Source organism: Danio rerio, chromosome 13 (genome assembly GCF_052040795.2).
Source record: "Danio rerio strain M-AB ecotype USA chromosome 13, GRCz13ab, whole genome shotgun sequence".
Lineage (NCBI taxonomy): Eukaryota > Metazoa > Chordata > Actinopteri > Cypriniformes > Danionidae > Danio > Danio rerio.
In genome coordinates, this window is record NC_141033.1 from 9,710,306 (window position 1) to 9,734,701 (window position 24,396).

General features: G+C 36.2%; 2 protein-coding genes across 2 annotated transcripts in view; one reads left to right on the forward strand and one right to left on the reverse strand.

Moving 5' to 3' along the window:
- si:dkey-33c12.4 overlaps nucleotides 1-24,396 on the forward strand; it is a 213,937-nt gene that overhangs the window by 150,195 nt on the left and 39,346 nt on the right. The gene's annotated exons all lie outside the window — the stretch shown is intronic.
- The window catches only part of cpxm1a (carboxypeptidase X (M14 family), member 1a), a 29,708-nt gene continuing 7,114 nt past the window's right edge, over nucleotides 1,803-24,396 (reverse strand). The window contains exons 4-13 of the mRNA XM_087278909.1: nucleotides 24,156-24,240; nucleotides 23,809-23,959; nucleotides 20,767-20,855; nucleotides 20,558-20,681; nucleotides 15,825-16,021; nucleotides 13,892-14,071; nucleotides 9,838-10,132; nucleotides 5,796-5,935; nucleotides 5,601-5,703; nucleotides 1,803-2,307 (exon numbers count right to left, since the gene is read on the reverse strand). Coding sequence (XP_087135035.1) covers nucleotides 1,997-2,307; nucleotides 5,601-5,703; nucleotides 5,796-5,935; nucleotides 9,838-10,132; nucleotides 13,892-14,071; nucleotides 15,825-16,021; nucleotides 20,558-20,681; nucleotides 20,767-20,855; nucleotides 23,809-23,959; nucleotides 24,156-24,240 — 1,675 coding nt within the window. The 3' untranslated portion in view covers nucleotides 1,803-1,996. The remainder of the gene's footprint in view (nucleotides 2,308-5,600; nucleotides 5,704-5,795; nucleotides 5,936-9,837; nucleotides 10,133-13,891; nucleotides 14,072-15,824; nucleotides 16,022-20,557; nucleotides 20,682-20,766; nucleotides 20,856-23,808; nucleotides 23,960-24,155; nucleotides 24,241-24,396) is intronic.

The following is a 24,396-nucleotide window of genomic DNA, read 5'->3' on the forward strand; positions in this document are numbered from 1 at the left end:
ACTAACAGAAACACCAACACACATTCATACGTGTGGAGAAGAGTAAAGAAAGTAAAATAAGAGTTTGAGTGAATGTAATGAATATAAACCTCGGATTTTGTAAGACCAAACAAACCAAAGATGATCAAATTAACCCTTGTATGGTCTCTTTAGGGTTGCATTTAGTTTACACCAGTTCAGATGTAGCCTGGAAGGGTTACTTGAGTTTCCTTTCTGATGTGAAGAATCTCCCTCTGTTAAGCATGTGGCTAGCTGGTTGTTCTTTGTCCTCGTGAGGCTTGGAGTTGGGTGGAGTCAGTCGTTTCAAGTCTTGGAAGATGCAAAAATGCTAGTCGTGATGACTAAACTAGACTCTTTACAGAAAAGAAAGAAAGGAAGGTATCGGAGATGGGAATGTCTGAGCTGTGCGATTAACCCATTTTGTCTGCGTGCCTGCCTACTCCCTGGAGTCCTCTGGGGTTCAAGTGTTGGGTTCAAGTCTTTCTCTGGTCTGTAGTTTTCTTCTAGTTTCAGGCGTTCTTCTCTGGGGTCTTAGGCTGGTAGTTTTTATAAGGATTTTTTGTACCCACCCTCCATGGCTAAGTTGACCAATCAGAAGTTAAACTTTTGGTTTGAAAGCATGTGCATTTGCATAGGTCTCTGGTGTAAACTGATGTAGAAATGTTCAAGTTTCTTAAAATGTAAATTCGTTGCACACGTGTTAACATGAAACGTAAACAATTGTTCAGTACACCAAATTTACCCAGCCAGCTGATGTTTCTGTGCGGAGTTTACACATTTTCCCTGTGCTCACATGGGTTTCCCCCGGGTTCCCCGGTTTCCTCCCACCGTCCCAAAGCATGCAACGTAAGTTATTTGACTAATCCAAAACGGCACCATAGACATGCTCCTAGTAAGGCCCCGTCCACACTAGCGCTTCACCTAGCGTTTCTGAACATATTTCCTTCCACCCTATGCCACCAAAAACGTATATCACATGACTATTCGCACACTCTGGACATGCGCGTTCTAGAATAAACAGGAAGCGTGTCTCGCTCTGCATTTGGTTATTGTTAGTCAACAAACGTAGGTTGAACAATGAATGCGATGGCAATGAAAGTAAGAGAGGTATTTTTGTGGACAGACGACGAGGTCGATTTACTAAACATTACAAATGAATAACTGCACAATGGCGCCTAAAACAGACAATAGTGCAAACAACGCTCCCATTTCTGTGTCCATGTTGTTGTTTACAGTGAAGGCTGGTCTGCTGTCTTCCGGTAGTGTTAAAGCCATGTGTTATAGTCATGTGATAGGTGCTTGACGAATAAGGGAAGGATACGCAATGACACAAAAGCCCCAATCAGGCAGCAGCCCCGCCTCCATTTTCAGATGTCTCCGTTTTTCCCCATCCACACTTAGACGGAGCAGCAGCATTTCAGAATGAAAACAGGCTCTCCAACGTTTTCAAAATGCTCCGTTTTCGGCGCTTGGAAAACTCCGGCATAGTGTGGACGAATGGCGTAACCGTAGCAAAACTTATGCGTTTTCAAACTAAAATGCATTAGTGTAAACGGGGCCAAAGTAGTTATCTCTTAAGAACAATCCCTATCTGTTCATTAGCTATTACAGCAGGGGAGTTCTCGAGATCTACCTGAGCTCAAACTCCCCTCACACCTTGCAAATGGGAGGGAGCCCCGAGCTCATGCCAAAATGGGGACAGCATGCCAAACAAGCTTTATAATCAATCATCAGCTAAGTGTGAACTCTTGAATTGAAAAATCTTAATAGAATTGATTAAATGCAGCCGAAGAAACTGAAGCTTTTTGTAAAATATTGAATTCAATTTATTACAATATCATTACATTCTGAGTGTAGAAAACCAGCTACAAACTCAGAGTCTCGTTCACATATGAGGCATCTTCAGAATTCTGTATTTGCGGTAATAAAAAAGAAACACATTCAATGATTGACACAATGTCTCTCAACCTGCGACAGACCGACTCAGTTTCATAAATCACTTGCGTTTAACTTTGTTAAGACGCTGCTGCTGTTCTCGCCGGCGGTTCAGGATCTTGGTGCTGGCGCGGAGTTTGCGCATCCGCATGGCTCGGATTCGTACCTGGTTATCCCGAGGCAACTTCCCACCCCTGGCCAGGATCTGCTTCAGACGGTCTCGGGATGTCTTGGTGAGGGTGAAGTCACAGATGGTGGCCTGCGGCTCAGACCCTACAGAGCAGTGGCGGATGCGAGGGAAGTATCCTTCAGCCCACACCGTGATCTTATAGTCGCCTGGGTTCAGCAAGCGCCAGTAATCCCCATCTACAGCTGTAAAAGTCAATCAAACTCAGAGATTGTGTGCTGGTCAAACTAGCTATTTAATATGAGCTTAATATGAGTTTTTGTGGAGAAAACATAAATGTTTAATACTCAATCCACTTCAATTTGTAAAATCAATCAATTGATTTGTGTTGGGACAACATGATATGTGGAACCCAGCATTTTTACAGTGTGTGAGTGTAGCTACAAATGTGTGCATATAGAAATTCAATGTGAATATAAAATGTTCACACTAAGAAATGAAAAGTAAATTTGGCAATTATGTAGAAAGGCCAGTAAAGTAAAACTTCTAAATCAGAAACACTTAGATTTATTGTACCCTGATAGCCTTTGGTTTAATGCTTGTGTTTATATCTAGAATACAGTGCTCAGCATATATAAGTACACCCCCACAAATCTCTCATTTAAATGAATATTTTCCATAAGATGCTTTACAATATTATATTTGTGTATATACATTAGTTTAGTCAGTAGTGAAGCCACATCTAGAGCTTATCTAACTAAATAACTTTCAATAATGGTTCAAAAATTAGTAGCTCAAATTTATATGTTAGGGAAAAAAATGTAATAAAATTTACAAAAATAGGAAGAATCAAGAGAAGAAATAAATATATACATTTTTGTTTTTGCATTGTTTTGCATAAATTTAAATGTAATATTTTTTCCATTTCTAAAGATCTTCTGTCACTAAAATATTATTTGAATAAATATATCTGTTTAATAAATCTGTTTGGCTCAAATGTACCGATATATATTACCCATATTACCCTATTTATTGTAGAAGACTTAACAAAAACTTTTTTGGTCACACAAACACGTTCTTGGAGCTTTGATGATTACAGTTGAGCCATATGGAGGATGAGGGAGCTCTCTGATTTCATCTAAAATATCCTCATTTGTGATCTAAAGATGAACAATGATCTCAGGTGTGTTGAACGCAGTGGTGTAAAGTAACAAATTACAAATGCTCAAACTACTGTAATTGAGTAATTTTTCTCAGGAATTGTAATTTACAAAGCAGCTTTACAAATGTGTATGTTTACTTTCCTTTGAGTACATTTTTAGTGCTGTATTGATACTTTTACGTCACTACTTTCCTTCAACCTGCAGTCACTACTTTATTTTTTCCTGTCTATGGGGATAAGAAGAATCAGTCCTGAGATTCAAATCGCACATAGAAGGTAAATCGCATCATAATGAACTACCTCAAGACATCTGCGATTTATAATTGCAGCAAACTGTTTGGAAGCATCGAAAGTGTCTAAGAAGATGTCCAAAATCTTTATACGCAATGACCCAGAGACTGTTTAGATGCATGTCACTGATGAGAAGACGGAAGTTTACTGTATGATGACTGAAATGGCTTTAAACAAGCAGCAGGCACAAGACATGACATCAGATCAACGTTGTACCCCAGCGTTATTGGGACACTGCATTTTGTTTGGAAATAAAAATCGAGTTGACATCTAAACACACTGTCAGGCAGACGTCAATGTCAAACATCCAACCTGAAATCCGTGGCATAGGCAGTATAGGCCAATGCTAAGGGCGCTGTACATCCAGGGGGGTGCCAGAAATGAGCGCAGTTAAGTTGGTTTTGTTTTCGGTATTCCTGACACGTTCAGTGATAGATGGCAATAACTCAAAGACGTCTTACCCTAAAAAGATCTAAAGTGTGTTTCCTACAAAAAAGCAAAGCTAGTTATGTTTCACAGCTGTCTTTTCTTTTCTTTTTTTATACGTTCAGCCGGGAGAGCTCGCGCCGAGCGGAGGTCTTGGTAAGGGACCGTCGGAAAAGTGCTTTTTTTCTTTCTTTTTTGGCTCCGTCCTGCGTGTTTTATTTTAAACACAACTAATTTTCTCTTAAATGAGCACAAACAGTTACTAAAGTAGTGGAATGCTTCATTATAGATCTGTGCATTCTTACATTAACACCTCTGTTTTCAAGCAAAAAACAATGAGAGATTCACTAGCTGCTCTTCACTAAATGACTATTGTAACTTTAATCAATATGCAAATACAATTAAAAGTGAAGTAGATTTTATAGCTTTATTTAATTTATGTATAGGCCATTGATTTTAATAGGCTAAACCTTTTATTTTATTGTCAACATTTTCTAATGTTTGCTATGTATTCTATCATTAGAAGCTATTTGTTTTCCCATATTTTTTACATCCAACGTTGGACAGATTGCTAATCAATAAATAGCTATAGTGCTATCTGTTAGTTTTGACGTCAGCTCATGTTATGGAAGGACATAGATGTTATGGAAAATAGTAATAGTAATGTAACTACCCCCATCATTCCTTCCTCAAGCAAATGCGTAAAAATTACATCTATTCAGCATTAATGTTAATTGCATTGGCATATTTATCTGATTGTAGTAGTCGATCAAAAAGCTATTTAGTTTCTTATGACTATACAGTGGAATTTACTGCGATGTGACGGGGCGCCACCTGAAATCTTGCCTAGGGTGCCAAATTGCTTAGGGCTGGGCCTGCTAAAATAAACCAAATATCAACGTCTAATGATGTTACAGCTTGACGTTGTGTGGACGTTACCACTGTTACATCTATCAGATGTTGGATTTTGGTTGCCATACCTGATGAGTAAATGTCAGTATTTGATGTCAATATGATGTTGGTTTAAGATGTTGGCTCGATGTTGGATTTTGGTCACTTTCCAACACAACCTAAAATCAACCAAATATCAACTTCATTTGACGTTGTTATTGGGAAATTAAAATAACATTGTCCTTAGACCCTGGCTAGACATTCAATTTTGGTCACACGCCATTCATAACCAAAATTTAACCTAATTTTAACGTCTTAAATTTTAACGTCTTAAAACGTTGCACTACAGAATGTTACGTTTACACACATCCACAGTAAATGGATCAGCTTTTTACAGTGTAATACTCACTACTCACTACTCTGAAGTAATTTTGAAAGGGCTACTATTTACTCCTACTTTGAGTAATATTTACAACAGACTCTCTTACTCTACCTGCACTACATTTTTAGGCAAGTAATAGTACTTTAACTTAAGCAAGATTTTTCAGTACTCTTTCTACCACTGTTGGAATGACATGAGGGTCCGTTATTAGTAACAGAACTTTCATTTTTTGGGTGAACTGTCCCTTTAAGGAAAACCAAATTTTTTTATATGAGTTCATTGTGCCTTTAAATACTTTCCAAATCAATAGAACATGTACTTCTTGAGGACAAAAGTAAACATCAAGACATGCAGTTTATTTGAGGGAGTGACGTTTAGAGGTGTACCTGATCTAATGTCGTGGTCCAGTCCGTCCACCTTAATGACAGCATTAGCGATGCCAGCTTTAGTGTCCTTGTCACTGATGACGCCCTTTATTCCTCTGTGCACCTGCAGAAGCACAGAGCGAGAGAGCAGATGATCATGGATGAAGTGTCCTGTAGGAGGATGTTCAATGCAGGATGGTGGGAGAGCTGACTGACCTGCTCCATGTACAGCAGCAGAGACTCTTTATTGCTCTCCCACTCCACGGGAAGCTCGCTGGCGTGAGGAAACTTATCGCACGACAGCTCAACCGTTATTTCAAAACAGTTTGTGTGGAGGTAACTGAAGTCATTCATACCTATTAAAATAACAGAATACAGGAAACAATGTTAGGTAGGGCGAAGCAGTGGCGCAGTAGGTAGTGCTGTCGCCTCACAGCAAGAAGGTCGCTGGGTCGCTTGTTTGAGCCTTGGCTCAGTTGGCGTTTCTGTGTGGAGTTTGCATGTTCTCCCTGCGTTCGCGTGGGTTTCCTCCGGGTGCTCCGGTTTCCCCCACAGTCCAAAGACATGCGGTACAGGTGAATTGGGTAGGCTTGTTTGTAGTGTATGAGTGTGTGGATGTTTCCCAGAGATGGGTTGCGGCTGGAAGGGCTGTGTAAAAACTTGCTGGATAAGTTGGTGGTTCATTTTGCTGTGGCGACCCTGGTTTATTAAAGGCACTAAGCTGACAAAGAAAATGAATGAATGAATAATGCTAGGTATTAAAACAATTCATTTTGATGGTTAAAAACTGTTTGGACCCTGTGTCCATATAAAATAGACATCACATGTGTCAGCCCATGTTTTTTGTGGGTTTGTTTTCTAATTTAAAGCCTGCAATCTATGAGAGTGGACGATTGTCATGCAATCAAATGGTGGTAAGGCTTGGCATGTTGTAATTTGAAAAAATAAATCCACCACGCTGAAAAGCAGCATGACATCACTTCACTCCAGACAGACATAAGCCACAATTACAATGTTTTTATTTAGATTTACTGATATGTTTGCCAATATTTTATAGACGGTATGTAAAAAAGAGGGATTGCACTTAGTGAAGTTTATTTATAAACTAATTTCGAGAGGATCACATGGTTATGTTTGTTTGCAGCTGGTCCCGCATTATCCAATTTATGATTCACCAATCAGACGACTCCTAAGCCACTATATATGCCCTTGGTTTCATACTGCAGTGGAATGAACCGCCAACTTATCCAGCATATCTTTTACGCAGCTAATGCCCTTTCAGCTGCAACACAACACTGGGAAACACCCTTACAATGAAAATAAAAACATTACAATCTTAATGTTTGTGATTTTGAAAATACATTTCAAGATTATACCAGCAATCACGTGTGCTTATTTTGTATTTTATATTGTATAATGTTCGGGAAGTACAACTGTTCCGAATGAATGAAGCCTTTATTTGTCACATACACTTTCATGTAGTGAAATATCCAGCTGCAAACGTCCCCGCAGGACAAGTGGGCTCCCCCGAGCCCAAACTTCTCAAGGAGAAGATGCTGTCAATTGCGTTTAGAGACTAGTTGATTAAATCCATAATTCTTTATTCGTTTGGATAGCAGGGCACGGAGAGCCGGAGAGATAGAATAACACAAGACAAAAGGAGCCAGCCAGGAGAGATGTTGGATGCAGAGAAAAAAAGTGTGACCACCTTCGCCGAGAGCCAAAGAAAGATTTTGATCTGATGTCCATCGAAGTGGAGAACAAATATTTATATATACTTAAAGGCTGTTTAATTTTTATTATTATAATTTGGTCTGATTTATAGGAGCCTCGAGAACTGTGAAAACATACTTTTTCCGAAACTTCATTTTTAATTTGGATCTAAAGGGTTTAGAGTTAATTTTAACCAAAAATAAAATATATTTAGTACAGATTTTACAGCAGATTTTGGAGGTGCCCAACTCAGATTTACAGTGCAATTTTGTTATGAATTTGATATTTGATCCTAGATTTGTCATATTTTGGTCAAATGTGTATTTAAGGAATCAGAAACATTTTTCATTCATTCATTCACTTTCTCTTCAGCTTAGTCCCTTTATTAATCCGGGGTTGCCACAGCGGAATGAACCGGCAACTTTGCTCTGGTTGACACTGGACCGTGCTCTGTTAACTCTGTGCTCTGCTAAATTAGAATAACTAAAACAGAAACTATATACAGTTAAAGTCAGAATTATTCGCCCTCCTGTTTACCCCCCCCCCCTCCCATTTTCTGTTTAACAAAGAGAAGTCAACACATTTCTAAACGTAATAGTTTTAATAACTAATTTTTAATAACTGATTTATTTTATCTTTGCCAAGATAAATAATATTTTACTAGACATTTTTCAAGACAAGTTATTGGCTATTTCAAGACAAGTTATTGGTTATTTTTCAAGACAATTAGGCAAGTTATTGTATAAGGGCTGTTTGTTCTGTAGACTATAAAAAAATACACTAAAAAAACAGCTTAAAGGGGCTTAAATAATTTTGACCTTTAAAAACCTTTGACCTTTTTTGACCTTTGAAATTTTAACCTATCGTTTTTGAAAAAAATTAAAAACTGCTTTCGTTCTAGCTGAAATAAAACAAATAAGACTTTCTCCAGAAGAAAAAATATGATCAGACATCCTGTGAAAATGTCCTTGGTCTGTTAAACATCATTTAGGAAATATTTAAAAAAGAAAAAAAAAATCAAAGGGGGGCTAATAATTATGACTTTAACTGTATGTAAACTAAATAGAAATTTGTTTACAAAATAAAAGCTAAACTAACCAAAGCATTAATGAAACAAACCAAAATGAAACTGACATTCACAGCTAAATTAAAAATAGTATTGGAATAAAGACTCATTTAAAAATGCAAAACTATAATAAAACCCTTGATGATGCCATATAGTAAGTGGCTGTAAAATACATTACACCAGTAGAGTAGGTCCTCCAAACCATTAAAAGAGGTACGCTACCTGACAGGGAATAAGTCTGCCTATCCAAGTTTTAGGAACAACAAATAATAACTTTACTTCTAGTGGATCAGAGTGTCAGAAGTGGCTTATATGGAAGGCAAAGGCCTCTAGATTATGCTTCTTCTTCTTCTTTGGCCTTAGTCCCGTATGGTTGCAGGGTCAGCTCTTTGGAACAAGTCCTCTATTTAGACTTGTCCATGTGATAACGACTTTTTTTTTACACATTCCGGCCAGCCTGTCGTCTGGGCCTGTCACTCTCATACACTACAGACAATTTAGCCTACCCAATTCACCTGCAAAATGTCTTTGGACTGTGGGGGAAACCGGAGCACCCGGAGGAAACCCATGCAAACGCAGGGACATGCAAACTCCTTACAGAAATGCCAACTGAGCCGAGGTTCGAACCAGCGACCCAGCGACCTTCTTACTGTGAGGCGACAGCACTTCCTACTGCGCCACTGCTTCGCCCCCTCTAGATTTAATTAGGACAGTAAGGTCTGAATTTGTTTGGACAAAAGTCTTGTCACTTAACAGAAATAATGTAAAGTATAGAATATAAAGTCATGGTGCAGTGGAAACAGAATTATTATTGCGTATGACTGTCATGAGCTTGGAGGATGCATCCATACATCTCTGCAATGACTCAAATAACTTATTAATAAGAGTTATCCAAAATGGCAAAGAAAGCATTCTTGCAGGGCTCCCAGAGTGCATCAAGACTCTTTGGATTCATCTTCAATGCCTCCTCCTTCATCTTACTCCAGACATGCTCAATATTGTTCATATCTGGTGACAGGGCTGGCCAATCCTGGAGCACATTGACCTTCTTTGCTTTCAGGAACTTTGATGTGGAGGCTGAAGTATGAGGAGCGCAACCTTGCTGAAGAATTTGCCCTCTCCTGTGGTTTGTAATTTAATGGGCAGCAAAAATGTCTTTATACAGGCTGTTGATGTTGTAATCCTCTCTGCAGATCTCTCACACACCCCATACTGACTGTAACCCCAAACCAATTTTTCCTTCACCAAACTTGACTTATTTCTGTGAGAATCTTGGGTCCATGCTGGGTCTTCTGCAGTATTTGTGATGATTGGGATTCAGTTCAACAGATGATTCATCAGAAAATTCTTCCTTCTGCCACTTTTCCAAATGATCAACTAAAAGTCAAGTTATTATTACTGTTGCTATTAAAACTGGAATCAACGACAAGACTTTTGTCAGATAGTGTATATGTTTGTGTGTGTACAGAGATAACTCACTGCCTGGAACAGTGTGCCAGTTAGCCCCGTTGATGATGTTGTTGTGCTGCTGGAAGTCTTCAGAGTGGCACATCCTGCGCTCTGGGTTTGCCAACACCAGGTTGGTGGTGGCATAGACTGTAGCCAACCAGCGGAAAAAATCGTTGTCTGCTGTGGGCGTGTCCTCACGGGGGATCCAATCACGTGTACCATCGAAAGGATAAGTAACCACCAGCTCTCCACCATGCAGATTGGCACTCAGTACAAACGGGATATCCTGCATCCAGCTGATTACAGCGCGTGTCTCTGGGGCAACCTGAACACATGTAGAAATATAACATAAATATAATAATACCATATACATCACTAGTCAAAAGTTTGAATTAATTCCTGGTTTTAATATATATATATATATATATATATATATATATATATATATATATATATATATATATATATATATATATATTTTTTTTTTTTTTTTTTTTTTTTATTACGCTTAGTAAGGCTGCATCTATTGGGTAAAAAATACAGTAAACACAGTAATAGTTTCAAATATTATTTTTTATTTTTTAAAATAACCTTATTTCACAAACATAATACATTTCTTTTCATGAAAAAACTGAATTTAATCATTACTACAGTTCTCGGTTTTACATGTTCCTCTAAAACACACTTCAATATGCTGATATGTTGGTCACAAAACATTAATCAAGATAACACATGCACACATGTACTTTTGAGGTCAGAATTGTTAGCCCCCTAAATTATTAGCCCCCCGTTTATTTCCCCCCCCCAATTTCTGTTTAACGGAGAGCAGATTTTTTTCAACATATTTTTAAACATAATAGTTTTAATAACTCATTTCTAATAATGGATTTATTTGAGCTTTGCCATGATGAGAGTAAGTATTATTTTACTGGATCTTTTTCAAGATACTTCTATGCAGCTTAAAGTGACATTTAAAGGCTTAACTAGGTTAATTAGGTCAACTAGGCAGGTTAGGGTAATTAGGTAAGTTACTGTATAATGATGGTTTGTTCTGTAGACAATCGCTAATAATTATTAACCCCTTTAGCTAATCATTTTGACCCTAAAATATTGAAAACTGAAAACTGTGGTTATTTATAGTAGCTTAGGGCTCATATGATTGAAAGATTAGCTAATAGGAGAACGGACGTGATAAATCATAAGCAAGTGATCCTCTTGAAATTAGTTTATGAATTAACTTCACTTATGGCTAGTGAAATGTAAATGAAAATTGATTTTTTAAGATTGCTGTATTAAAACATTATTAGGCCACAATAAGAGTTTAATATGCCTTTCCACTCCCTTACACAACACTTTGTCTCATCCCTGGCATCATTTGCAGCTTCTCGAGCATAACATGGCGTCCTAAAAATGAGCTCAAATCAAAACACGTTTCTCCCCCAAATTCCACTGCCACATCTTGCATTTTTCAAAGCAAAACATGTTCTATGTAGTGTGTGCAAGCCTTTTAGAATGTATTATGATGGGCCCCCACTACTGATGGGGTCTTGTACACCACTAGTTCTGGGTCTATTTTTTTAGTCTGCTCACCATTGTCCATTCCCTCCCATGTGTGGAAAAACGTAAAACTTTTCCTATAATCATCTTGTAAACCACAGAAAGATTGTTATTGTTCATTCTTTTGCTGCATTTCTTTATAATAGGGTTTCCCTCTGTCATCTTTCTAGAGTAAACTTCATTTCTAATCTGTGTACTGCTCTTTCTCCACTGTTTTTCTATCAGAGGCCCCAGAACAGGGAGCTTCAGTTGACAGGAAGTGCTCACATTCTTCACAGATCTGCTTGACCTTCATTCCCATGTGTATAGTGAGTCCTAGTCAACCAAGAGTCTCCAAAAATCCAAAAAGTTACTCACTCTCAATTTGTTATAAACCTATATTGTGTTGTTTTCAAGCATATATTATAATGAATGTTGGTAACTGACTGAGGGTAACCACAAATATCCATCAAGTGTCTGGTTACCAACATTTTTCCAAATTTCTCCTACTGTGTTCAACAGAAGAAAAAAAAACTCATACAGAGTTGTAAGGGAGGGTGAGAAAAGTATGACCAGTGGAGGAAAGAGTTCTGAAAAATCATACTCGAGTAAAAGTACCATTACTTGCCTAAAAATGTCAAGTAGGCAGAGTAAAAGTGTCTGTTGTGAATATTACTCAAAGTATAAGAAAAAAGTAGACCTTTCAAAAGTACTCAAGACTAGCAAGTAGTGAGTATTACGCTGTAAAAAGCTGATGCATTAACATGTCATTTGTGGATGTGTGTAAACGTACATTTAGTGATTGCCCAGCAGGCACACAACGTCATAAGATGTTAATATTAGGTTAGATTTAGGTTGTGATTTAGGTGACCAAAATTCAATGTCTAACCAGCGTCTAAAGACAACGTTATTTTAATGTCCAATAACGACGTCAAATGAAGTTGATATTTGGGTGATTTTAGGTTGTGTTAGAAACTGACCAAAATCCAATGTCGAGCCGTCATAGTGGTAACGTTCATCCAAGGTCAAGCTGTAACATCATTAGATGTTGATATTTGCTTGATTTCAGGTTGAATGTTGATGTTGGCCTGATGTTGAGTTCTGACGTCAACCCAAATTTCATTTCCAAACAAAATGCAACGTCCCCATGACGTTGGGGTACAACATCAATCTGGCGTCATGTTGACATCTTTTGCCTGCTGGGTGTTTAAGGCCATTTCAGTCATCACACAGTAAACATCCACCATCTTCTCATCAGTGACATGCATCTAAACAGTCTCTGGGTCAATGTGTGTAAAGACTTTGGTTATCTTCTTGGACACTTTTTCAAAATTGGGCTGGAAGCACAATCTCAGTTGAATTTAAAGCGACAGTCACAAAAAGTGGCAGCTTTAAAGAGTAAAAAAAACATTATTTATAGGGTATTTTGGGCTGAAACTTCACATACACAATCTAGGGATATTAGAGACTTAGGGCGTACTCACACTATGTACAATTGCCTTGAACCAGGCCAAAGCACGCTTGTCCCCCACGCTTGTCTCCCCTGATAGCCCACACTCACACTACGTTTGAGCCTGAGCACGCTTACGTCATCGATGATGCGCTGTTCGGTAGAGAATTGCTTTCGCTCAGCACAGTGGAGATTTCTTTAGTTATATGGTTTAAAGTCGTTTGATATACACGCAGTCAAATATTTTGCCGAACAGATCAGCCACTTTTGACGATTATAAACAATCACAAAGTCCTCGTGCTACATTAATTAGGAGGTTTGCTAAAGGTGCAGCTGTCGTGCAGTGAGAGATTTGCGTCTTTAATTAACTACGACAGTTTGCGTTAATTGAACAGTAAGAATGATTAATAAATCCATATGAAACAGTACCTTAAAATTCACGTCTCGCTTTCAGTTTCGGGATCTGGCACGTTTTGCACTCACATACAAGCACACTGCGCCAAAGAACAAACGAACTGCGGTCTGGCACACCTCTTCCAACCGGGCAGGGCCGGCCAAGTGAACGTTGCCTGACCCGATTCAGAGCACTCAAACGATCAGGGAAACGGGCCTGGCCATGGTTCAGATAGCATAGTGCGAGTACGCCCCAAGTTTACATCTTGCAAAAAGGGGCACAAGAGGTCCCCTTTAAAAGTAAGGATTTGATATAAAAGATGACACATTTAATACGCCTATGGAAATTTGCCCTTGCATTTAATGATATAAAATGCAATATAAAAACAACAAAATAGTGTCCAGTGAAAATGCTGAGTGGCTAGCAACTTATGAAATACACCCTGAATGTAAACCTTAAATCAAAATGTCTCTAGATGAAGCAAACAGTTATAGGATAAAAGGAGAGAAACCTCCTGAAGTGCTCAAACTTTGTCATATTCTTGGCCAAGCAAGAAAGATTCCTTTGTTTGTTTTTAAAAAAAAAAATCTTTTTCGACAAATAATGCAGGACTCTTTTTGGACAATAATGAGAAAACTGTGTAAAGAGAGTAATCCTCATCATCATCATAACAGTGTACTTAACAAGCATAGTATTTTACATACCATTGCATCAGTGGAGGTGTAATACTCTGGCATGGGAATGTAGTGGTTGCTCACTCTCTTTCTATCTGTAGCCAGATCCTGAGCATCCCACATGATGTTGTTGAGGTCAGGAAAGTTGTGGTTCATATCAATACCCTCGAAACTGTAGCGTCCAAGAGCCCAGCCAGACAGTTCTGAGCCCTGATGGAAAAAACAGACGCGCAAATGCAAATACATAATAATGATCACACTGTGGTTAAAGGGTTGCTTCATCCCAAAATGAAAACTCTGGCATCATTTACTCTACATCCTGTCATTTCAAACCCATAATGATGGAAACACAAATTAAGACACTTTCAGTGAAATCTGAGAGATTCCCATAGTTTTGTGTTGGCAGATCTTAAGAGTGACGCCTGAGAGTCTCGACTCATTGGCTAAGGACCAACCAGAAACAGTCTGATTTACATGTAAAGCAGTTCATTCTGGCCAGTGTTGGTTAGGGTTGTGAAAATATCCCTAAAATAATACATCAGCATGTAAAACTCTATAACATATTTTCATTAGTATAAGTTTTATTTTATCAGGTAGACTGTAGAAGAACACAACACACACATCTCACAAAAAATCTGCAGACACTTTTGATGTCTTTATTAATGTTTTGCAGCATTAAAGAGGACAGATTTTCAGTGGAGGGCCAGAAATCTCTCACAATTTATTTCATATATCTTCATTTGTGTTCTGAGTAAGAATTAATTTATTTTGTGTTTGGAAGAACACACAGGTGAGTGATTATAAAAATAATAGGGTGAACTAACTCTCTGAGTATTTATAATATTATTACATGATATATCTGGATCTTGGATTGGATCTGGATCTTAATTTATTCTTGGATCATTTGAGTTACCTGCGTCTTTTTGCTTTAGGGCAGGCAGTTATTTTTTGTGACAAAACTCAAATAAGTGACTGCAGAAAATAATGGCTGTTTCTCAATTCCAAGAACGCAGAGAACGGACTTGCGTTCTTGTGGAGAGCGGTCTTGCCAGGTTTCCTCGGAAGAACGAACTCGGGAGAGCACGAGAACAGAGAACGCGTCCTGTGAGGAATGAGATGCTGCGTTCTTCCTGATGGTCACGTGACCTTCACGCATTTTAAATGGAAAATGATTTAAACATTACAGCATTCATACAACCATTTATTGTTTTTCCCCTTTTCAAAAATATATACTCTGCATAAAAACATTATAAATGTATGTAGCACAATATAAATAAAACAGATTTTAATAGGAATTTCAGCAAACAAACACCCTTAATGTGTTTATTCCTTTATTAAGATGTCCATGATAATGTTAATTTTCACCATCTCATTTAGGGATACTCCTGAGGTAAATATCTATGAATTTTATTAATAATAAATTTAAACAAAATGCTGCGCTTCCCAACTTCAGTCGCAATGACCACTGGGACTTCTAGAGCAAGTTCAGTGCTCAAGTCTGCATCGGTGCATCATTGATATCAAGAACACATTCGGAAAGTTTCACGCGTCCTCTGTTCTTGTGGTCTTGAGTATTGCAACTAAACTTTGGCAGCTGATGATGATGTTACACAAGAACACGAGGATGAAAGACCGCTAAAGAACGCATTTGAGAAACAGCCAATATGTTTCCATGTGTTCTTTAAAGTAAAACCGACATTTGAAGGAAAACAAAAATGACAAAATCTGCAAGTGACACAAGACACAGAACTGTGCCACTGGTTAAATACGGTGACTTTTCTGAATCTAATTGTTGGAGGAATTTGATAATATAAGTAAACACATAAACAAAACATATAAAAAGTTTGCAAGTGATATTGTATGCTTTTACATATTGTGCCTTTAATAGAGATAATAAATTATATGACGCTACTATAAATATTACTTTACATGTTCTTATGTCAGATTCTCTGCCTTGGCTTACCTTCTCATATGCTGTTTCATAGCCGTCTGGGTTCATAGATGGCAGTAGGTGGATGCGTGTGTCCTTCACCAGCTTTATGATTCGCTGATTGCCACGTTTGTATTCATGACAGATGTACTGCATAAGGTTTAGCAGGAGCTCGCGTCCCAAAACTTCATTTCCATGCATCCCGGCAACATAGCGAAATTCTGGCTCACCTAAACAAAAACAATGGGATAGCTTAGTTTAGTTTAGTTTAAATTAGTTTAGTGTAGTTTAGTTTACATTAATTTAGTTTATTTTAGTGTAGTGTAGTTTAATTTATTTTATTTTATTTAATTTTTTTATTTTAGTTTAGTTTACTGTAGTGTAGTTTAGTTCTAATTTAGTTTAGTTTAGATTAGTGTAGCGTAATGTAGTGTAGTTTAGTTTAGATTAGTTCAGTTTAGTTTAGATTAGTTAAGCTAAGGTAAGTTTAGTTTAGTTTAGTTTAGTTTAGTTTAGTTTAGTTTAGTTTAGTTTAGTTTAGTTTAGTGTAGTGAAGTTTAGGTTAGTTTAGTTTAGTGTAATGTAGTGTAGTTTAGTTGAGCTTAGTGTAGTTTAGTTTAGTTTAGTTTAGTTTAGTTTAGTTTAGTTTAGTTTAGTTTAGTTTAGTGTAGTGTAGTGTAGTGAAGTTTAGGTTAGTTTAGATTAGTTTAGTTTAGTGTAATGTAGTGTAGTGTAGTGTAGTTTAGTTTAGATTAGTTTCGTTTAGTGTAATGTAGTGTAGTTTAGTTTAGATTAGCTTAGCGTAGTTTAGTTTAGATTAGTTTAGTGTCGTTTAGTTTAGTTTAGTTAGTTTAGTTTAGTTTAGTGTAGTGTAGTGTAGTGTAGTTTAGTTTAGTTTAGTTTAGTTTAGTTTAGTTTAGTTTAGTGTAGTGTAGTGTAGTGTAGTGTAGTGTAGTGTAGTTTAGTTTTGTTTAGTTCGGTTTAGTTTAGTTTAGTGTAGTTTCGTGTAGTGTAGTGTAGTTTAGTTTAGTTTAGTTTAGTTTAGTGTAGTTTAGTGTAGATTAGCTTAGTGTAGTGTCGTTCAGTTCAGTTTAGTTTTAGTTCAGTTCAGTTCAGTTTAGTTTAGTTCAGTTCAGTTCAGTTTAGTTTAGTTTAGTTCAGTTTAGTTCAGTTCAGTTCAGTGTAGTGTAGTGTAGTGTAGTTTAGATTAGTGTAGTGTAGTGTAGTGTAGTGTAGTGTAGTGTAGTTTAGTTTAGTTCAGTTTAGTGTAGTGTAGTTTAGTTTAGTTTAGATTAGTGTAGTGTAGTGTAGTTTAGATTAGTGTAGTGTAGTGTAGTTTAGTTTAGTTTAGTTTAGTTTAGTTTAGTTTATTTTAGTTCAGTTCAGTTCATTTCAGTGTAGTGTAGTGTAGTGTAGATTAGTTTAGTTTAGTGTAGTGTAGTTTAGTTTCGTGCAGTTCAGATTAGTTTAGTGTAGTTTAGTGTAGTGTAGTGTAATGTAGTTTAGTTTAGTTTAGTTTAGTTCAGTTCAGTTCAGTGTAGTGTAGTGTAGTGTAGTGTAGTGTAGTGTAGATTAGTTTAGTTTAGTTTAGTGTAGTGTAGTTTAGTGCAGTTCAGATTAGTTTAGTGTAGTTTAGTTTAGTGTAGTGTAGTGTAGTGTGGTGTAATGTAGTGTAGTTTAGTTTAGATTAGTGTAGTGTAGTTTAGTGTAGTGTAGTGTAGTTTAGTTTACTTTAGTTAGATTAGTTTAGTGTAGTGTAGTGTAGTTTAGTTTAGTTTAGTGTAGTGTAGATTAGTTTAGTGTAGTGTAGTGTAGTTTAGTTTAGTTTAGTTTAGTTTAGTTTAGTGTAGTGTAGTGTAGATTAGTTTAGTGTAGTGTAGTGTAGTTTAGTTTAGTTTAGTGTAGTGTAGATTAGTGTAGTGTAGTGTAGATTAGTTTAGTGTAGTGTAGTGTAGTTTAGTTTAGTTTAGTGTAGATTAGTTTAGTGTAGTGTAGATTAGTTTATTGTAGTGTAGTTTAGATTAGTTTTGTTCAGTTTAGATTAGTTTATTTTAAATTGTTGTAGTGTAGTTTAGATTAGTTTAGTTTAATTTAGTTAACTAAGTGATAATTTTCTCCACTAAAATGAATAGGTTGCAAACAATTAAAAGCAGATGAGAAGTCTACAAACAACTTAACTGTGAATAGAACACAGTGAGGAACTATGCTTCTAAATACAGCTCCAGCTCTTTCATTTTGAACACAGCCAAGCAGAATTTATGTTGCGTTTCCAAAGCTAGTATATTTTTTTATAGTCATTGCTCCAAAGCCTGTGAAAACAAAAAACATAGCATAGGGGAGCGCGGGGCACAAAGTAACGCGTGATTAAATGAGTTTTAAGGTATTTGCTCAGGGTTAACCATGGCATGCTTCCGTGGTTTTCACCACAGCGTTGGCAGACATCTTCCTGACAATTATTGAAAAAGTTTGGCGAAATTTGTATGAGAAACACAGGAGAAACCTTTTTTTCAGCATAAAAGTATTTTTTTTTATTATAGTCGATATTTTTTTATTTAAAAAAATTTGTGAATGTATGTATGTAAAATCTTACATTGTTGTAATTGCTGTCTTCTAGGCTAAAAGATAAAATCATTTTGAAAAATGTAAAACACACACAGTGACTGATTTTGTTTTGTGTGACTGACCCAGTTTTGAGGAAAACCACACAGCGGGGTTAGTTGTAACAAGGTGTTACAATTAAGCCACACACTGTTGGACACCAATTATACGAACAAAATAATTTTTTGAATTTGTGTGTAATGTTGGGAACTGCTTAAATAAAAATGTTTTTCTAATAGAAAATATTGTTTTAATAGAAAAAAATATACATTTTATTGCTAATATTGCAAATAAATGCATTGTATAATAATGGATAAATGGATAATCATACAAAAAGATTCAAATGTGTTTATCCAATAAACAAATAAATACATAACATACTGTGCTATGTAGAACAAAAAAAGAAATGAGCCAACTACTGAGGATATATAGCTACTTGTATTTAAAGTAAACAGAAATTAAATTAACTGTGTGAAATCTGCCTTTGTAAGCATGTGTTACAACGAACGCTCTGTCGGTTACAACTTGCCCCGCAGGTGAGGTAAATAGTAACATTTTTACTCCTGGCACTCATATGTCTGACGATCATGATTCCAGTGCTCATTTGTAGGAGAGGCTTGTGTGTTATTGGTAAAAAATATGGTTTGTCTGACCCCATTACTTTGTTCATTATTTGACCAAAACCAAAAAGTGTTACTTTGTGCCCCGCTCTCCCCTACGCCATTGCTTTTATTTTATAGTAGGTTATTTATTAAGAAATGTAGCCTACTGTATATGACATGGGCCTGTTGGTTAGAACATTTCTGCAGTGGTTTGCATGTGTCAAATTTTAAAAGTAGACTTTTAAATAAATAAATAAATAAACAATACCCTACTTATTATAAATAATAAAAATATTAATAATAACAATCATCATCATTAATATTATTAATAAAGTATCTTTTTCATTTCCTAGTTAATAATAAATATTGAATTTAATTTCTTAATAAACATCCTCATTATTTTTATTTATTTATATGATTTATTTATGATATTAGAATACGTGTTAGCTTTTGTATGTGATTTTATGGTTTAGAAAAGAATATGTTACGTTCTCAATAATATTTGTAAAGGAAACACAGGCCCTATATGTGCCGTTTCATATAATGAGTGCATGTTTTTACCAAAACTGATAATATATTTATTTATGCATGCATGTGTGTGTGTGTGTGTGTGTGTGTGTAAAACAATGTCATTTGCACAAAGAATTTATGGGGTTTTTCTCTAACGAAGTAGTTACTCCACCTGGTTTAGAGCATTATTATGGGCGTTTTACATTATAACTAATGTGGTTCAAATGATGGATCTGTGACAGAGAAACTACAGGTTTTGGGAAACACTCGTCACTACATCTTTCTTTTCCCGAACGATGCATCGTACTATAATAGTTCAGCTGTGAGTTACGTTATTGTTTGGGAAAAGCACCCCAGAACGATTTCTTTCATGGATGCCTAGAGCTAATTCTAAATAATGAATCAGGCAAGCTCAAACTGGTTTGGAGGGCGAATAGTGAGTAAACATTTTTAAACATAAATTTTTGATGTGAACTATTGTTTTAGGGTGTTTAAACTTGCATAAAAGTGTCACCTTAAAAGTGTGTATTCTGCCATTTTATTTTGATTTTGTGATGGAATTCTGAGTGAAACAGCACAAAAGAAACAAAAATCTCATCAGGGCTAGAGTATTTTTCCTTTGGGAATTGATTGTATCATAAAATACAGAGAGATTAGAGAAGTCAAACCCCTGATGTTGAGCCTCCTAACAGCCTTAGATCAATGCTGGAATGTTTATTCTGGCCAAATGAATGATGAAAAGCAGATGTGCCACAACAACATGTTACATAAAGGTAAGATGAATGAGCAAAATCGAGCTTAAAAGCATAGAAAACATCTACTATCTGTATTAGAGGAAAAAAAAACATTCAATTCAATTCAGCTTTATTTGTATAGCGCTTTTACAATGTAGATTGTGTCAAAGCAGCTTCACATAAATGGTCATAGTAACTGGAACAGTGTAGTTCAGTTTTTAGTGTTTAACATCAGGAGGTAATACTCTTGAACAATTCTCTTTATGTGTGTGGTCTATTAGATTAAGGGATATGAATCATTTGTCTTCAAGGTAGGACTTACCAAGCTCATGTTTTCCTGGGTTATCAGATATTTCCATAACATAAAGCTTGAGTCCAGTGTAACTTCTGCCAATAGTGTAGATCCGTGTGATTTCTGGACACTCGTCACTGACAGACTTCATCAGCTGGACAGAGATCAAGAATGGGGTCAGTTCTCTTATACCTCAGTATTTTGAAAATAAGATAATGAAAGCTGAGATGAGTGCTAACCTTCCTCATCTCATTGTAATTATGGTGTCTGAAGTCGAGGTTATCTAAAGATGCTCTCTCAGTCTGAGGATCAACTGGACTGTCAGGATCTGCACACAAAGACGGCTTTTGTCAAACTGAACTTTAACTTGAGTATTCAGTAAACTACAACTACAGCATGCAAAGTGACCATGAGAAACATGTTCAATGATACACTCTCAAAAAAAGGTACAAAGTGGTACAACTAATGTTCCTTAGGGACAGTTTTATGCATTTGTAAAAGTTGGACCTTATATGGTACAGAAAAGACATATTATGATACTGTTCTATACCTATGGTACTTTATGGTACAATTGAAATAAAGGTACACAATTGTTCTCATAAAAAAGGTTAATAAGTGTTGCATAACGTCTTTATTACAATATCTATGAAATAAAATATTACTGGAAAGGCAAAGTGATTTTATGAATGATTTCCATATTAAAACATGAATCATCATTTAAAAGAATATTCTCAAAGAAACTCATAAACATTAATTAAGGGCCCTATCATACACCCCGCGCAATACTGCGCCAGACCTGTTTGCCCCGACGTGTTATTATTTTCAGACCAACGCAACCCTAACTTTCCTATTTTCTGCCACATTGTTTAAATAGTAAATCCATTTGCTCCACTTTGTGGACTCATGGGTGTTTCAGTCTAGAGAAGTTGGGTGTGTTAAGGCGCATTGTTGGAGCGTTGCTATTTTGAGGAACTAAAATAGACCAGCTGAAAGCAGGTCTAAAGTCTAGCACAGAGCAAGTTAGCTGTGCGCCTCACCGAAAAAAGAATTAAATGATTAAAAAAGTATTACTTTTCTACATAAAATCACTGCCTTTATGACTTCTTCATCTTTGGGGGCTTTTTTAGTTTATTCATGACAATTTGCTTTTGTATAATGTTATTATTAGTGGCATTATTATATATTATATGCATCTTTATATTTGTTTTATTAAAAACAAACTTAGATTTGTCCACCTGTCAGGTTTTGGACCATATGGGGCAAAGCATGTGTGTTTAAATATAACTCACACTTGACCACACTTCGTTGTTATTGCTCAATTATTTGTTTGCTGGAAATTAGTTTTGAAGCAATCTTTAATCTTTGCGCCTAACAAGCAAAATTAAATATATAGGCAAATAGATGTCTGTGCGCACAAAATGTTTCCTCTACCACAAAAAGAGATGAGGCTCATACTGTATCCTCACACTGCAGATGGTCTGTTTAACTGTTTTCTCGCTAGTGAAGTGCTCAGTTTTTCCACCTACAAAGTCTGCCATGTGAATAGGTAATGTGCCATGGCGCGACGCAACTGACTCTTAAAGGGAATGGGAGATGAAACTCTGATTGGTTTATTCTCAAACACACCCATAACTCATTAAGAGAATAAGCTCAACCCTGTTAGACCATGCGTCGTGGCGCAGAACGTAATTTTCTGTCCTTCAAATTGCAATAGTGAATTCTGACAAATTTTACAGCGATAGGTTGCAGCTGGAAGGGCATCCGCTGCATAAAACATGTGCAGGATAATTAGCGGTTCATTCCGCAGTGGCGACCCCAGATTAATAAATGAATGAATGTATGATTCTGACACGCCCTTTATGCTTTTGCGCCCTTCACAATATAATTGTATTGCTATTTTAAAATTTAAAAAGTGTGAAAATTGGAGAAAAAAAGGTCATATTGAACATGGGAGAATGTGTTTCTAACATTTTTGTGAAAAGTGTTGTGAAATGTTTAGCAAAAACAGACCTTTTGATTGATGTTAAAGTATTTTTATTCTCTATTGTAAAGGGAAAAGGTGCATTTACACAAAAAGAAACTTTTTTTAAACACTGTATAAAAATGTACTTGATGTTTTAAATTTACTGAAAATGAATTGATGTGTTTTGGATATAGCAAAGTGCCTTTAAATAGTTCTTGATGGAACAAATTTGACAATGTTAAGCTACAAACTGTCTTGTCACTGTAGTGGTACCTTCATGAATCAGATTTGTACCTTTGATGAAGGTACAATATTGTATCTGCAGGTTTTAAAAACCATAGGTACATTTTGGTTTCCCAATGTACAAATCATGTCCTTAAAGGTACAAACTGCAATAGTACACATTTGTTTCTTTGTCTTAAGGTACAATTCTGTTGCATAAAAAGGTACTGCCCCAGTGACAAGGGTTTGTACCTTCTTTGGTACAACATAGTTCTTTTTTTCTGAGAGTAAAGAGTGGATGCTGACTGACTGTTGTGGATGTTTTGGTCAACTTACTGTAAGTACATATTGGGCTTTATGCACGCAAGTGTTTTTCAACCACCAAAAAACTTTTAGTGGTGTAATTATCTTCAGTTTCATAAGATACTTCTACAGCAACCATAGTGTAATTTAGTAAAAACATAGCAAGTTGAATAGAGCTAAGCATTAATTTAGTTGTTCAACCATAATGCAAGATGCTGAACACTGAAAATCCATAAAAAATACTGTGGTATTCAAAAGTCTCTATGCATAGGATCTGTGGTAAAGCCTTATAAAAGTAAAGTTTGACAAATTTCAAAATCATATTTGAGTCATTTTTTTTAAAGAATCCAAACCTTTCTGTAGATTCAATAACTAATAAATTCAGTAGCTATGTTTAAAATAACTACTCTTTTTATTCATCAAAGTATCCTAAAAATTATGTTATTAAGAATACGTGTTAGCTTTTGCATGTGATTTTATGGTTTAGAAAAGAATATGTTACGTTATGTTACGTTATGTTATGTTATTAATAAATGTTATTGTTGTTCAGTTTATGTATTTATTTGAGCTATCATTGATAACTTGTAATTTATTACTGTTTGTTTGGATTAAAAATACAACAACATATTAGTTTTTATTGTGACTTTTTTTTGTAAAAACACATACTACCACTACTAATACTAAATAGTAAAAAATATTATGATTTTAGTAACCATTTTCTATATAGCATGACCAAACCCACAGTGTTTCTCCAAAATATTTTAAGGTACAGTAGAGTAGTGAAATGTTAAACCTGCAACTGGGCATCCCAGCACTTCAGCCCGGAGGCAAATGGTGCCGTTGCTAAACCAGGTTTGAGGGTTGATGCGAATGAACTGCGCCACCGAGGGCTCGGGAAACAGAGCCAAAACCGGCGTCTCTAAGTCTTGATTCCCAACAAAAACCTGCACAAAGATTCTGAGATCAGAACTGACAACATGGAACAAAAATAGGAAAAAATTTTGATGTGTGAATTTTACAATACAGACTTTAAAAAATTACAAACTTTTAAATCCTTTTTTACAAGGATGTCCTTAAAAAGCTTGAGGCTGCAGTGTAGGCAGATGTAGGCTAGCAGCAGTTATAAAGTCATAAACTTACGGCCTCCTGTGATCCATTCATGCAGGGCTGCCAGTCCACTGAGTCATTACTGAACTGAACTTTATATGTGCGAACCCAGTTCAAGCTACACACAAATAAAGACAAGCACACGTTTGGCAAGGAAATACAGCATAATAAAAATAGACTTCATTTGCTCACATCCTGTTAATGTTGGCTCTTGTGCAAAAGACAAACAGTTCAGCACGCTTTTAAAAGAGTAATTATTACAGAAAGAATACTG